Source organism: Schistocerca cancellata, chromosome 1, assembly GCF_023864275.1.
Source record: "Schistocerca cancellata isolate TAMUIC-IGC-003103 chromosome 1, iqSchCanc2.1, whole genome shotgun sequence".
NCBI lineage: Eukaryota > Metazoa > Arthropoda > Insecta > Orthoptera > Acrididae > Schistocerca > Schistocerca cancellata.
The window spans coordinates 912,161,814-912,179,404 of NC_064626.1; the positions used below are offsets into that span (position 1 = coordinate 912,161,814).

The following is a 17,591-nucleotide window of genomic DNA, read 5'->3' on the forward strand; positions in this document are numbered from 1 at the left end:
CATACTAATATAATAAATGCGAAAGTAACTCTGTCTGTTACGTTTTCACGACTAAACCACCGACCTAATAACCATGAAATTTGGCGTGAGATAGCTTGAACCTTGGTGCAGAAGATAGGCTACTTTACAAAATGCGTAGTACAACACATTTATTGATTTGAAGAATATTACGCAAATTAAGGAAAAATATTTACTCTTTGAAAAAGCTATTTAGTCTTTCACTTTTGAACGTCATCATATTTGTGAAAATGCTTTTATAGGCTGATATGTTGTACATCATATGCTTCAACACAATAAATGCAATGCTTATTTAGTTCTCAATGTGCTTAATTAATATTTACATACTAAACAGCAGTATTATTAATTGCAAAAGTAGCCCACTCTGTTACATATTCACGACTCTATAGAACCGCTGAACCGATTCCGATGGTATTTGTTATGACGATAGCTTGAACAATCAGAAAAACCATAAGCTACTTTAGAAAGTTATATCTTTTTGAGTATTATTAACATTTTTAAATATGATAGACGTGAGCGGCTTGCAGACGACGCTGACGCGATGGTCAGCGAGTTTTAGTGTCTATAGATTTTTCCGTGACAGTGCAAATGCAGTGTTATTGTGCGTGTGGTTTATGATATTGGGTTCCTACACCACCTGGTGTAGCTGGAGAGTTTTGGTGGAGATACAACAATAAAATCGGACAGTGAGCCCGATACCAATATTTAATAATCTTCGCAGATGTAAATCTGATTTAATGCATAATTCTATGAGAGCTCAAGCTGTAAAAGGTTACTTGAATCCAACAAACCTCAGAGCAATCTCTAGTCCGCTGTAACTTGGATGCAGAACGTCAGGTGGCCTTCAGAGCTACAGAGTCATTGGAACAGTTACAAGCCCACCGCATTTTAGACATAGAGCGTCATGGGTCTCTTACAGCTTCCAAGACACTTGAAGATCCACAACAGCGTCGTTTAAAGGCTGTACAACAAATAGAGTAGTACCTTTACATGTGGAGTGAGGGAGGCTTACGGTGAGGCTGCATTTGATTATGATCTATTAACTGACTATGTTAATCATGCATTAGTCACCATAGCGGGATACATAACGCATTCAAATGGAAGGGAGAAACGGTTGGTATGTGTCTCTCTGGTGGCAAAGTCTCACATCCAGTATTAGGTGAGCCAGAAGAACACATTAGGAACCCTTGGAAGCGAAAAGTCAGATCACGATAAAGACCCAGTACACACCAATGTGCCAGTAAAGATGAAATGTTTGGTATGAAAACTAGTGAGAGAGAATTACGCAATTCCCTAAGAACTCTATTTCTGCATGAATGTAATGAATTGAGACATTTTAAAAATATAATTAGATAATATAAGGCATGCTTTCAGATTCGACATATAGCAAAATAATAGAAACACATTAATCAAGTATGGACATACTGGCACTGCATACAGTTTTATACATATGTCTCTACATCACCATATACACATACATCTCATAAAACTACTAGCTTACTTACTCAATATCATTCATCGTAACGAAACTATTGAATGCGAGTGAAACAGTGGGTAACAGCTATTACTTAATAATAGTGTATGTAAGTTTCGACAGATATTCTCGTAGTGTAAGTTAGGAATAAGCAAAATTTGCATTAAACAGCTGAGTTTGAGATGTTGGTTTGTTTGGGGAAGGAGACCAGACAGCGAGGTCATCGGTCTCATCGGATTAGAGAAGGATGGGGAAGGAAGTCGGTCGTGCCCTTTCAAAGGAACCATCCCGGCATTTGCCTGGAGCGATTTAGGGAAATCACGGAAAACCTAAATCAGGATGGCCAGACGCGGGATTGAACCGTCGTCCTCCCGAATGCGAGTCCAGTGTGTTCGAGATGTATCATGCTTTCCGCATACTGGGAAAGTGTTGTGGTGCCCGAACACTTCAGTGGGAACGGATAAGATCGAATGTCAGTAACAAAAATATAGTGGTAGTCAGTCCCACTTCAGCCGTGCGGGATTAGCCGAGCGGTCTAGGGCGCTGCAGTCGTGGACTGTGCGGCTGGTCCCGGCGGAGGTTCGAGTCCTCCCTCGGGTATGGGTGTGTGTGTTTGTCCTTAGGATAATTTAGGTTAAGTAGTGTGTAAGCTTAGGGACTGATGACCTTAGCAGTTGAGTCCCATAAGATTTCACACACGGTTGCACTTTTTTTTTTTAGTCCCACTTCAGGCAGGGAGTAGATGTACTAATGCCTAGCAGAGACAGCAGCAGGGACCCTTGCATATGAGCCAAGGGGTCAGTGCATAGTGACGGCATCGCAGTATGTACGCTGCGTACTAGAGGCCCACAGTTGCAACGAAAGCTAAGCTCACATACTCTTTACCAACTGTTTGGCACACTGGGAACCTTTGAAAGCAAAAATAATCAGACGAAAATAAAGACCCAGTAGACTCCAAAGTGGCAGTGAAGATGATGATATATTTGATATGGACACTAGTGAGAGAGAATTAAGTAATCTTGATCACATTGAGCACCACAGCTGATACTAATGGTAATGATTAATGAAAACCACCTCACTTGTATTATTACACATTTATTGTGTTACAACCAGTTTAGTTCATTGAACATATTGGCAATCCGATGATATTCAACATAATGAAACTGGTCATAACACAGTAAATTTGTAATAATACAGATTAATCATTAACAAGAGAAATAAGTGTTACGGAAGTTCATAGTTGAGATACAAATTCAACATAATTATTGCTTGACGAGGAGACAGTAGTAGAATCGCCCTGTGTTGAGTTGGTAGAAACAGATAGAGGAGAATCCTTGGAAGTCAATCTGAGTGAGTCAGTACCTGCGGGGATTGAGGAGACTGAGGTAATTACAAAATTGGTTGTGGAGTAGTTGGCTCCAGAGTTCCAGCAAAAGGTGCAAAATGTCTTGCTGTGGTCACTAATTGCAACAGAAGCTAATCTCAAGGAGAAATTACGAAAAGATAATGAAAACCTGAATATCAAAATAAAAAACGAGATTGATAAGGGTAATGGCAAGGTCATTTCAAATATACACACTGAAACTGAGGTAACCAATGCTAAAGTAAAATTGGAACTTTTGCAATTAAAACGGAAGTGAAGTGGGGTATTGATGAACAGTTTTCACAGTGTAAGTTGCAATTGATAACAAGTAGATACGTTATTAACAAAGATTGTTGCCAAGGTATATTCCGATACTGCTGCAGTGCTTAGAAATTGTGATGTATGCATTAAAGAATTAGTCGCAAAAATCTTGGAAAGTTTGTAAGAGAATGAGACTGTTTATCGCATCTTCACCGCAGCGATAGAGGTAAATCAAGTAGCTTATGGAGCTAAAATTAACAGCTATAACTACCATAAGTGATAAAATAAGTATGGAATAGTGTAATAATTTTAAAGTTCATGTGAAAGAGAAGATTCATGAGCTGGCTGCAGAGCGATCAGCACATGAATCATTTCAAACGGAACAGGTTGTGCATAATCGGACAATGGATGTGCAACTGATTGAAAATGAACAAGAAATCTCTCTAAATTGTCAAGAATGGGAGTACAGGTTTTGTATGGTGCTTCAGTGGAAGCAGCTTCTATTGATGTAGGAAATTTAATTTCTTCGATCCACATAGAAACGTGCTCCCAAAATGGTTCATACAGGAATTCCGATGCATTGCCTGTATCTTGGTCAGAGAAACAACAAATTTCTTTTTTGGTACGGCAGTTATGAGGGGATACCGTTAGATAGGCTAATGATGTACCCAGTAATTTACCGATTAAAGGGAATTTAAGGGCAAATTTTTAGAAGAATATAGATCTGCAGAAATTCAAATGGGGTTGTTGATCGATTCCTGGAATGGTAGCAAATATCAAGCAGATCACGGGATCATGAAGGAATTTTGTGAATTTTAGTGGAAGTGAATAAAATATCTTGACTCCGGTACGACTATCAAATTGTTTGTAGCACGCACAGAATGAATGCTGCTGTTCTAAATACATTGTGAATTGGTAGCTGCGCCTGGGGACAATTACGACCAGTACGTGAAATTCCTGGAATTGGTTGAACGCTTTCGTTGCTGAGGCAGCTGTCAGTAAAACATGGAACCGTGGCGAACAGAGGTGAGGACAGTACTGATCGTGTGCGGTAGGGGCCATATGCCGACCACATGTGACAGGCAACAGAACATTGTACAGTGTGAGGAAGAGATGGAATGTAGTAATCAGCCTGTTCCTGATGACCCATTAAACTAGACAGTATCTTGGTGCGGGATCAGACAGAGGTAGAGCAATCTGAGGTCACACTAGGTGTTGGAAATGTGATGAAGAATAGGTATGAAATGTGCATAAACACAGGACAACCAGCAGTTTCTGCAAATAACCTGAGGGGCGAGATGCAGCCACTGGTTGGACAGCATGCCGAGAAGCCAGCACACCAGAACAGTTAATAAGTCCTTCGAGCGAATTTGGCAAAGAAATGTAGCCTCCGAGTGAGCTGTCGCAAAACAAGACAGAGGCATTCACGAAATGGCATAAGGGGTGACCAACAAAGGCAGCACGCAAATGACCCTGACATAATAGAAAGGTCTGAAGGGTGGTGATGTGATTGGAATCTTGAGACTGTTTGAAGAGCAAAGACCAACAGTAGCGAAACAGTAAATGATAAATGTGAATTGACTAAGTGTGGGAATATGCGGTCTCAAAATTAGATACTCAAATTGGTAAGAACGAAAGTAATATGAACAACAAACCTGTGAATTTGCATAAGCAGAAAAAAGTAAAAGCACGAGTGTACAGAGAGAATAAAGCGATGTCATCCTTACGTTTGTGTTTAACGACAATTTTGAGTACGAACGAGCCTTAAAGTTAGAAACGACAAAACTGAGCTTCTAGACTCGCAGGATGAGTGGGCAGAGGCCTAGCACGTTTGTGAATTGATATATCACACCAGGCTGCTTAAGGAATTACAGTGTCTGCAGGTGGCAAGAGCAAAAGAAAAAACTACCCTAGTTAGACCAGATTCTGGTGTTGTGGTCTTCAGTCCAGAGACTGGTTTCATGTAGCTCTCCGTGCTACTCTATCCTGTGCAAGCCTCTTCGTCTCCGAGTAACTAGTGCAACCTACATCCTTCTGAATCTTCTCACCCTATTCATCCCTTTGTCTCCCTCTAAAACGGTCCTCCCCCCCCCCCCCCCCCCCACCCAATGGCTCAAATGGTTCAAATGGCTCTGAGCACTATGGATCTTAATATCTGAGGTCATCACTCCCCTAGAACTTAGAACTACATAAACCTAACTCACCTAAGGATATCACACACATCAATGCCCGAAGCGGGATTCGAACCTGCGTACGTAGCAGTCGCGCGGTTCCGGACTGTAGCGCCTAGAACCGCTCGGTTATCGCGACCGGCCCTCCCCCACCCCCCCATTCCACGCTTCCCTCCAGTACTAAATTGGAGATCCCTTAATGTTATAAACGTAGGTCTGCCTTTCCAGGCCATTACTGCCTCGCGTTTTCCTGCATTTCTCTGGAATCCAAGCTGATCTTCCCCGAGGTCGGCTTCTCTAGGTTTTTCCATTCTGTTGTAAAGGACTCGTGTTAGTATTTTGCAGCTGTGACTTATTAAACTGATAGTTCGGTTATTTTCACACCTGTCAGCACCTGATTTCATTGGAATTGGGATCATTATATTCTTCTTGAAGTATGAGGGTATTTCGCCTGTCTAACACATCTTGCTCACCAGATGGAAGAGTTTTGTCATGGCTGGCTCTCCCAAGGCCAATAGCTCTAACGGTATGTTGTCTACTCCCAGGGCTTGTATCGACTTAAGTCTTTCAGTGCTTTCTCAAATTGTTCTCTTATTTTCATATCTCCCTTCTCATCGTCTTCTATGTCCTCTTCCATTTCCATAATATTGCCCTCAAGGACTTCACCTTCCACCTTTCTGCTTTTCCTTCTTTGCTCAGGACTGGTTTTATTCATATAGGCGATTCTCTTTTCTCCAAAGGTCTCTTTAATTTTCCTGTAAGCAGTATCTATCTTACCCCTTGTGATATATGCTTCTATATCCTTACATTTGTTCTCTACCCATTCCTACTTAGCCATTTTGCACTTCCTGTCGATCTCATTTTTTTAGACTCCTCCCTTTCACCTGCTTCATTTATTACATTTTCATATACTGAAGAGCCAAGGAAACGATACACCTGCGTAATATCGTGTAGAACCCCCGCGAACACTCAGAAGTGTCGCAACTCGTCGTGTCACGTACTCCACTAATGTCTGAAGTAGTGCTGGAGGGATCTGACAGTATGAATCCTGCAGGGCAGTTCATAAATCCGTAAGAGTACGAGGGGATTGAGATCTCTTCTGAAGAGCACGTTGTAAGGCATCCCACATATGCTCAACAGCGTTCGTGTCTGGGGAGTTTGGTGGGCAACGGAAGTGTTTAAACTCAGAAGAATGTTCCTGGAGCCACTCCGGAGCAATTCGGGACGTTTGAGTGTTGTATTGTCCTGCTGGAATTGCCCAAGTCCGTCGGAATGCACAATGGACATGAATGGATGCCGGTGATCAGACAGGATGCTTACATACATGTCACCTGTCATAGTCAGGTCGCATATCACTCTAACCGCACACGCTCCACACCATTACAGAGCCTCCAGCAGCTTGCACAGTACCCTGCGGACATGCAGGATCCATGGATTAATACGGTTGTCTCCATACCCGTACACATCCATCTGCTCCATACAATTTGAAATGAGACTCGTCCGACCAGGCAACATGTTTCCACTCATCAACAGCTCACTGTCGGTGTTGATGGGCCAACGCTCTGTATCGTGCAGTCACCAAGGAACGTTTGTCTACAGTCGTCGTTGGCCCCGTTCTTGCAGGATCTTTGCCCGGGTGCAGAGACGTCGGAGATTTGATGTTCTACCGGATTCCTGATATTCACAGTACACTCGTGAAATGATCGTACGGGAAAAGCCCCACTTCATCGCTACCTGGGAAATGCTGTGTCCCATCGCTCGTGCGCCGATTATACCACCACGTTCCAACTACTTAAGTCTTGATAATTTGCCATTGTAGCAGCAGTAACCGATCTAACAACTGCGCCAGACACTTGTTGCCTTATATAGGCGTTGCCGACCGCAGCGCCGTATTCTGCTTGTTTACAAATCTCTGTATTTTGAATATGCAAGCCTATACCAGTTTCTTTGGCGCTTCAGTCTATTTTCTCCTTTCATCGATTAAATTCATTATCTCTTGTGTTACCCAAAGATTTCTACTAGCCCTCGTCTTTTTACCTACTTGATCCTTTGCTACCTTCACTATCTCATCTCTCAAAGCTACCGATTCTTCTTCTACTGTACTCCTTTCCCCCGTTCTTGTCTATCGTTCCCCAATGCTCCCTCTGACGCCTTCTACAACCTCTGGTTCTTTCATTTTATCCATGTCCCATCTTCTTAAATTGCTGCCGTTTTACAGTTCCTTCAATTTTAATCTGCAGTTCATAACGAATAAATTCTGGTCAGAGTCCACAACTGACCCTGGAAATGTCTTACAATTTAAAATCTGGTTCCTAAATTTCTGTCGAACTATTATATAAACAGTCTGAAACAGTCTGGTGTCTTCAGGTCTCTTCCACATTTACAACCTTCTCTCATGATTCTTAACCAAGTGTTAGTGTTCATTAAATTATGCTCTGTGCAAAATTCTACAAGGTGGCTTCCTTTTTCATTCCTTCTCCCCAGTCCATATTCACCTACTACTTTTCCTTCGCTTCCTTTTCCTACGATCTAATTCCATTCCCCCATGATTACTAAATTTTCGGCTCCCTTAACTATCTGAATAATTTCTTTTATCTCATGATACATTTTCTCAATCCTCTACTCATCTGCGGAGCTAGTTGGCATATAAACTTATACTACAATGGTAGGCGTGGGCTTCATGTCTATCTCGGCTACAACAATGCATTCACAATGCTGTTCATAGTAGCTTATCCGCATTCCTATTTTGTTATTCATTATTACACCTACTCCTGCATTACCCCTATCTGATTTTGTATTTATAACCCTGTATTCACCTTACCAGAAGTCCTGTTCCTCCTGCCACCGAATGTCACTAATTCCCACTATATCTAACTTTAACCTAACCATTTCCCTTTTAAAATTTTCCGAACCTAGCTGCCCGATTAAGGGATCTGACATTCCACGCTCCGATCCACGGAACGCCGTTTTTGTTTCTCCTGATAACGACGTCCTCCTGAGTAGTCCCCATCAGAGATTCGAATGGGGGATTATTTCACCTTTTCGAATATTTCACCCAAGAGCATGCCTTCACCGTTCAGCCAAACAGTAGAGTTGCATGCCCTCGAGAATAATTACAGCTGTAGTTTCCCCCTGCTTTCAGCCGTTCACGGTACCAGCACAGCCAGGCCGTTTTGGTTGATGTTACAAGGCCAGATCAGTCAATCATCCAGACTGTTGCCCCTCCAACTACTGAAAAGGCTGCTTCCCCTCTTCAGGAACCACATGTTTCTCTGGTATCTCAACAGAAATCCCTCCACCATGGGTGCACCTAAGGTATGGCTATCTTTATCACTGAGGCACGCAAGTCTCCCTACCAATGGCAAGGTCCGTCGTTCATGGAGGAGGGAGGGGGGGGGTAAATCTTGATAGGAGGGGCATAATTAACAGTCTCTTAGCAGAAGTTGAGACAGTTCCCCTTGCGTTCGATGTAGACCTATTGTTGCCATAACCATATGGTGTTTGAAAAGTATTTTATTAGTAGATAGTGGTTCTAAGGTTTTGGAATAAAAATGATATGGCACTGTCATCAGTCTCTGATGTGAAAATTTTGGAAAGATATCGAAAGATGTTCATCAGAAATGACACCTACGAAAATTGTGGACGTAGTGCTTGAACACGCATTCATAGTCACTCCAAAGCTGTGTGAACTTGATAGTTGGAGTAGATATTTTGAATATGTGTATCTGTGGAGCAAAGTTTGATTTGTCTGTTATGAAGTTGCATACACAAGGCATATCTATAATAGAATCTTTTATACAACAAAAGGGTTGTGGGAGGAGTGCACGAGGAGCCCAGTATCCCTAAGCCAAGGACAGTGAGTGTGGGGAGGGATCAGTTCTGGTACAGAGAACCAGTTGAGAAACACAGAACAGGACATGGTCATAAAAGCGCAGAAGCAAAGTAGAGAAGAGGTAATCTAGAATTATATGGATCTTCTCACTTTCTGAGAGACTTCACAGTATTGCAGCTGGGCACATCTCAACTGTCTAGAGAAATAGTTCTTTCCTTGTTCTAGCCTCTTCTGTGATCTATTCGCTGTCATTCTATCTAAGAAGTACAGGGAGTTAACATATCATGAATCTAGCTGGTGGTCTAAAGGTTAATATGGATATAAGGCAAGTAAACTTAGAAGGAAGGATATAAGGAATGGGTGATTGCCTTGAAATGTTAAAGTACAAAATTAGAAACCATATATGAGTAACATGAACAGAGCGATTGAACGTGTTAATAAGGTGGGGACTATATTTTAAAGCCATATGGTTGATGGCATTGTGAGGGAGTGAGAAAGTGTGGACGCTGAAATACGATGTGAGGAGTTGATGAGATGACAGCATTGGACATTTTTTGAGTGTAGTGATAAAAAGTTAGTAAAGACGTCCGATAAAGAAGCAAGTATGAAGCAGAAGTAGGTAACAGAAAACTGTGCTTTATATTGGGCCAGCTGATATTATGTTAAGCAAGTGAATAAAAAAGTGTGTGATTTGGACTGAGATGCCTTGATCTCCAGAGTAGTGTAAAATTTGCATGTTGAGAGAAACGTACAATTAAGGTTATGATAGGTGTCCACAAAGATTGAGCAGCCACGAGTGCCAGCAAAAGAATACTTTAAGCTAATATAGCATATATAAATACATGCGCTTACGTGTTTGTGTGTAAAGTTCCCAGCACTGTCAAAATCTTGCGTTTTTTTAATTTTCCACTTATGCTACCTTGGATTTTTGAATTTCCCACGGGTTCTATCATGGATCCAGTGACTGTGACACTGTCTAGCAGCGGCCATGTGAACTATGCACCAGAACAACATAGTCGTAATAATATCTGGTAAACCCTCCGAAAAGTGAAATTCGAAGTCTTGCTGTGAGTAGAATGAATGAAATATATCAAGGACGCGTGAGTTGTGTAAAATAGGAAGAGAGAAGAGAGACTAGTTTGGGCAGAAAAGGGAGGTTGAAGCAAGGGGTTGCAGTATCCCCTCTACTTTTCGTCGCTTTATGGTTGTGATAATGACAGGGGTGGCAGTGTGAACAGGAGATAAAAATATGAAAGCAATTGTTTTTGCGTATTATTTATTGACGTGGCGAAATGGAGGAGGAGAGTACAAAAGGCTGAATCTACAGCAGGGGGTGGATGGACAATATTAATTGAAATGAATGCAAAGCAGTGAGTAATGGTTACACTGATGAGTAAGAGGAGCGTAGTACCAGATGTAAGTAAGAGAGTGAAAGCACTAAAGAAAGTGGAAAACTTCGAACATCTGGAATGTATAACAGAAGACAGCACGAGGAATGACAGGGACATCAGTGAAAGGAGATGGCAACCCCATGTTTTCCCGCAGAGTGTAAGAAGCTTCATATGGAGCATGGAAAATTTTATATTGAGCGTTTTGTGCTCTAGTACTGACATAAGCATCAGAAACGTGGGTAATGAAGAAATGCAGGTGAGCAGGATACAGGCTTGCGAAATGAAATTTCAAAGAAGCAGATTGGGACTTAAACTGGAACACACAGAGTGAGGAATGTGACAGTGAGAGAAATAGTGGGAGAGAAGCCCATGCAAGAGACCATAAAAAAGATCAAAAGTAATATGGTACAGGCGTATTAAAAGAATGAGAGCTTGCAAATTCTGTAACGGGCTCATGAAATAACAATAGGAAGTGAGAGATCAAGAGGAAGACCGAAAAACAGACGGATTGTTTGAGTGAAGAAATGTGTGATGAAGAGAGGAGAAGACTGGGACAGAGTGGAGGAAGAAACGAGGTGAGAGGACAGAAAAAGATGGTGAGAACTCTGTTCTAAACAGAGGCTAGAAAATGTAGACGATGGTGATGATGACTTGATTCCATCAAAATTTAAACAACGGTGTGCTGTGCAAATATTTTCTTAAAAAACATTACAGAGAGAAAAAATGATGTATATGGCACAAAACATACAGTCATGTGCAAATGAATGAAAAAGTATTCATCTAGCAAATAAATAAACACAGTCTATTACGTAAATTACTTGTGTTATGAGGGGACTTCATAAAGAAAGTTACACTTTTTATGGCAGGCCAAGTAGCTTTAACTGAATTCTGTACTACGCTTCAAACTGACACAGATACATGACGCTGTTGCCATTCGAGAACCGCTGTAAGAACGTCCACATCGTTGGAAAATCTCTTTTCACTAGATGTTCTTGCAGCTTTCTGAAAAGATGGACACTGCATGGTGCAAGCTTTGGGCTGTTCGACGGATACATCCAAATCTCCTGTCGAAAATATTGAAGAAAACTTGCATTTGTGTGCTTTTTGGGATGTTGTATTGTCGTGTCGGATAACAGTTTCTTTGCTTAATTTTCTGTGCCTCTTACTCTTTATGGCGTTGCACAGCGACGTCAGTGTTGCTTAGTGCTCTTTGTCATAAACTCTATGTGTACCCAGCTCCTTCACAGTTGAAGAAACGGTGTTCATGACATTCTCCGCTGATGGCGCAACTTTGCATTTCTTCCGCAGAGATGAGGAGATGTGCCTCCATTCGACAGACACTCTCATTGTTGCTGATGAGAACTGATGGACCCATGTCTCATCGGCCTTAATGATTCAGCTTAGGAAGTCATTGCCTCCCACAGAGAAACCCCTGAAGACAATCCAGAACCGCCATAAGCCTTACGCCTTTGTGTGCAGGTGACAGCGATCACGGAACCCAAATTGAGTACAATTTCCGATACTCCGTACGACCGTGGACGATGGAATGAGCACTGCCTCTTGAGATGTGCGTCTGCTAAATAACGCACGCGATAGTTACACTGCAATTGCTGTGAATCATTTCCTAAATTGCCTAGGAATTGTGATCTGTGATCGATGTTAGTGGCCTTCCTCCGCAGTCAGCGTCACCAAAGTCTGTGCGGCCTTGGTCATATTGTTGGCACCATTTCACTACGGCTGGACGTGACATCGCATGCGGATCATATTCCGCCTTAATTTCACGGTGAGTGTGTGCAGTTTAGAAGTGTTTCCCACAATATCGGACTGTCCCGCGTACTTTAACTTTGGAGTACGTTTCCAGTTGTCACACCGTTACTCGCACACTGTGATGCACCTGTTAAAGGGTCATAATGGCGTCACGTGTGACATTACTAGCGTGCAGTAAGACCCTTATGCTGAAGATTAGATGGGTAGATCACATAACTAATGAGGAGGTATTGAATAGAATTGGGGAAAAGAGGAGTTTGTGGCACAACTTGACAAGAAGAAGGGACCGGTTGGTAGGACATGTTCTGAGGCATCAAGGGATCACCAATTTAGCTTTGGAGGGCAGCGTGGAGGGTAAAAATCGTAGAGGGAGACCAAGAGATGAATACACTAAGCAGATTCAGAAGGATGTAGGTTGCAGTAGGTACTGGGAGATGAAGAAGCTTGCACAGGATAGAGCAGCATGGAGAGCTGCATCAAACCAGTCTCAGGACTGAAGACCACAACAACAACAAAAAGACCCTTATCCGCACCGCAGCAGAGCTGTTTCTGATACAACTGGCTCATGTACTCTCTTCTAACAATGCGCCACTCCCGTTGCGTAATGGTCTTGCCGTGGGACGTCATGTATAAATTAATTTCTGAAGTCCCAATATATTTCATAATATGAAACGTTAATATTACGCACCAGTCTCTTCCCTCCCCCACTCCCCTCCCCCCTTCCATTGACCATGGTTCTCTCTCTCTCTCTCTCTCTCTCTCTCTCTCTCTCTCTCTCTCTCTCTCTCTCTCTCTTTCTCTGTCTCCTCTCGCTTCCTTATCTGTCTAGCAATGCGTATTTGTACACGTCAATAAGCTTTTACATTAAAAATGAGGATTATATTTATCTCCTCAAAAAGTGACAATATGGAATGGGCTCAGTACCATGACGATGAATTTTGGAGTAAATATTTTATAAGTTTCCGTAGCTGTAATGTTGTACGTCTTCGAGGAAAATTATTATCATTACATATGGAGTAAAGGTCTGACTTGGTTACTTAATTGTAAATTCGATTTGCACCAAGGATATTCCATAAGTGCCTGACTGATAAAACTTGGTATCTATAGATATTATGCTTCTAAAGATACAGGATCCAACTTGGTAATAACTCCAATTTTTTATGAGTTCTCTTAAGTTTTAGGAACTAACGCGACGGAATATGCAGTCCTCTGTTAGCTGTCGAAAGTTTCCGCATTTATGTACATGTGTATAAGAGAGAATCATGCAGCGATTACAATGTAGCCGACGCATCATGATGTCGCAGCATGTGCGCTAAGGTTTTGTTATTTAGGTGCCGTTGGTTGAATGAAAGCTACTGCTTGACTAAGAGCTTCTGACTCTTCCCGACTGAGGACTGTATCGAGACGCCAAGCTGGAAGAAGCAAGCGAACAAGGTACAATAGATGTAGGCCTGAATTAGTCCCCCCTCCAACCAGTACTTTTCCTGCTCATGATTTTCGGTCGGCACGATCTGCCACATAAATTGAAAAGAAAAAAGGAAGTCGGTAGTCGTTGTGCATGTAGAAGCTATACTCTTTTCCAATAAGCTGAACTCGCGTGTAAACAAATGTATAATCTCTTCCACAAAATTTCGGGCGAACTGCCGCATGTTTGTAACTTAACTGCCACAATATTTCGGCGCAGAGTCTTATGGCCATCTTCAGGTGATACTGGCGAAAACGCACTGAGCTCTGCTATTTAAGGCCTCGCCGCGCCGGCACATGCGTGGTGGATTCACTTGGCGTTGCGCGTGCGCTACTTGGGCGCTTTCGACTCTGCTGCGCCGCGCGCCATCTGTGGTGAAAACTTTCCGCATCGATATCAGTTCGATTGTCTTCCCGCGGTTCCATCTCAGGACTACTATGGGGGTCACGAAGTTTTTCAACGATGGGATTCCATGCCGAATTCAATTGAAATCCGCCGTCTCGATTAATAAGAGACTCACTGTCAGACAGTCGTATTTCCACGGATTCATTAATAACAGAAATCCAAAAGTTACACGTATGGGCCCCAATTTTGATCTCACTATAATTCATTACATGACCAGTGGAAATACCGTGTTCGGCGATGGCAGATTTACAAGGCTGAAGGAGGCGAGTATGCCGCTGATGTTCTGCAATGCGATCCAGAACAGTACGCGTCGTTTTCCCTATATAAGATTTGCCTCGTATGTTGACGACACTTGTATAGTTTGGCCTCATGGTTTGGATCGTCTACGAACTCTCGCATAACATCTGAACTCCATACACGAAAGCATAAAATTTGCTGTGGAGTTGGAGAAGGAGGGATGCCTGCCGTTTTTAGACGTGTTGGTGCAACGTAAGAGCGATGGCATACTTGGTCATTCAGTATATAGAAAGCCCACTTACACAGACCTTTACTTGCAACCCGCTAGTTGCCATCACCCGGCACAAACGATGGGTGTTTTGAAGACCTTGATTCACCGAGCTCATTTCTGACACGATAGTTTGCAAACGGAACTGGCGAATCTGCAGACTGTGTTTATGAAGAGTGGGTATTCGTCCCAGCAAGTGGAGAGAGCGCTGCAGGCCTGAAAGCGACAGAGCAAAGAAGAGGAAGAGGCCTTTAAAAACGACTGCCTATTTATCGTATATTGGCAATATCTCAGCGGAAATAGGCAGAATACTAAAAAATAGAAAGTGAAAGCAATCTTTCGCCCTCCTGAAAAAAATTTCGTCGCTGTTGGGATATGTCAAAGATGACCTAGAGTTGCGCAAGGCAGGCGTTCACAGGATTCCATGCGAATGCGGAAAATCTGATAGAGGGCAAACGACGCGTACTGTGCAGGATCGCATTGCAGAACATCAGCGGATAATCGCCTCCTTCAGCCTTGTAAATCTGTCATCGCCGAACACCGTATTTCCACTGGTCATGTAATGAAATACAGTGAGATCAAAATTGTGGCCCATACGTCTAATTTTTGGAATTCTGTTATTAATGAATCCGCGGAAATACGACTGTCTGACAGTGAGTCTCCTATTAATCGAGACGGCGGATTTCAATTGAATTCGGCACGGAATCCAATCGTTGAAAGACTTCGTGACCTCCGTAGCCAGCGTAGTCCTGAGATGGAACCGCGGGAAGGCAATCGAATTGATATCGATGTGGCGAGTTTTCACCTCGGAGGGCGCGCGGCGCAGCAGAATCGAACGCGCTCAAGTAGCGCACGCGCAACGCCAAGTGAATCCACTACGCATGTGCCGGCGAGGCCTTAAATACCAGAGCCCAGTGCGTTTTCGCCAGTATCACCTGACGTTGACCGGAAGACTCTGCGCCAAAATATTGTGGCAGGAAGTTACAAACATCCGGCAGTTCGCCCGAAATTTTGTGGAAAAATATGTACGCCGGGACTCACAAGTGTATAATCTGCCAATTGACATCGGACGTATTGTTCCGCACCTAGTGCCGGAAGACGTTTGGAAGTAGGCCTCGCTTATGTAGCCGACATTTCTTGTTATTCTAGTGTAAACGGAACTCTGACACTTGCTAAAGCACCAAAAGCCTGAAGTCTCTACTAAGTTCTGTGATAAACAAAAATGGTTCAAATGGCTCTGAGCACTATGGGACTTAACATCTACGGTCATCAGTCCCCTAGAACTTAGAACTACTTAAACCTAACTAACCTAAGGACAGCACACAACACCCAGCCATCACGAGGCAGAGAAAATCCCTGACCCCGCCGGGAATCGAACCCGGGAACCCGGGCGTGGGAAGCGAGAACGCTACCGCACGACCACGAGATGCGGGCTGTGATAAACGTTTAACCCACGTAGTTCTTGCAACAAACTTTACTGGACATTCGGTTTTGCTGTGACTTATTGTTATTAAACCTAATTACAAAAGCTTTGGCTGTTCTGCCGGGGGACCGAATCACCTAGGTACGGTTCTCTCGTCCTTTCTTGCACCAGCAAGGGTGTAATACCGCCACTGCTAGCTGGTTCGGAGACTCGTGCAGCGATTGTGGCCACTGTAGCTGCGCCAGCTGCCCGCTGCCGGTGTGCTTTTGCCCGTGTGCCGCCCTGCCTCGCGTTGTCCGACCTGCCTGTGCTACACTGCGCCATATACATCCAGCCTCACTCTCGCCGCTGCCGCTATTTATAGTGCTACCGTGTGTCTTGCATACAAAAATAGTGCCGGAACGGGACGAGAATACCTGGAAGCGTAGCTTGCCGACGGGAGGGCGGGCGTACGGTACGCCTCGGAAGGCGAAGAAGGGACGGCCGGAGGAGGATCGCAAGGTGACGCCGCGCAGAGCGCCCTGCTCTACTTGCACCACGGGCCGCGCCGAGGAAGCGGCCGCTGTCGTCAGCAGCGGCAGCAGCAGCAACACGGGAAGGCTGCAGCGCGACATGGCGGGCGACATAACCGAACTGTGGACCTGCTCGTCTGCTGCCAGCCGCCACAGGCTAAGAAGAAGGGGGAGGGGAGGGGGCAGCTGGCAAGGACGCGCTCACCTTGCCCAGTTGGACCAGGCGCCGCGGCATCGCCCAGGCAGCTGTAAAGCGGCGTGATAGCCGGGCTGCTACGCGTCGTATACGAGCATAACCCCCCCCCCCCCCCTTCAGACGAGCGACTAAACTCAACTGCTCGTGATAGGTGCATGCCACGTGCCTGCGTCCAAATCAACCGCCTACACTGTTGTGCTTGATGTCAGTCAATGAACAACTGATTGCGTCGAGTATGAATTTCTAAAATCTTGAGTAGGCTACAAGTAAACACATGATCCTTTAAGGAATCGAATTCCCGTGTATTAACCACCTAAAATCGTCTGATTGCTTCACAGATGTATTAATGCGATAAGTATACTGACGGAAAAAAATCGCAACACTAAGATAGATTTGTGCAATATAAACAAAGTTGAAAGGCGTGTTTCTACATCTCAAAGATGATACGAGGGTAATCCCAAAAGTAAGGTCTCCTACTTTTTTATAAGTACATACACCCGTTTATTTCTACAATGGTTTACAGCTTGAACATTTAGCTATTTTTCGACATAATCACCATTTCTGTCGATGCATTTTTGTAGACGCTGTGGCAGTTTTTGTATGCCCAAGTCATACCAGCTCGCCGCTATGCTGCTCAGAAAGTTATGAACCTCTTCTTCCGCCTCGTCGTCGAAGCTGAATCGCTGGGACTACAATTAACGCTGACAGGTACTGTGAGACTCTAAAAAAACTCAAACGGGCACTTCAGTACCGGAGAAGAGGAATGTTGAGCAAGGGCGTGCACATTCTCCATGACAACGCTCGCCCA

The 17,591-nt window shown here is 43.7% G+C and overlaps 1 protein-coding gene across 1 annotated transcript in view; it reads right to left on the bottom strand.

Moving 5' to 3' along the window:
• Window positions 1-16,711, bottom strand: part of LOC126191255 (venom carboxylesterase-6-like) — a 201,908-nt gene extending 185,197 nt beyond the window's left edge. Inside the window, exon 1 of the mRNA XM_049932068.1 lies at window positions 16,492-16,711. Within this exon, the coding sequence (XP_049788025.1) occupies window positions 16,492-16,701 (210 nt within the window). The 5' untranslated portion in view covers window positions 16,702-16,711. The remainder of the gene's footprint in view (window positions 1-16,491) is intronic.
• Between the last annotated feature and the right edge of the window lie 880 nt (window positions 16,712-17,591).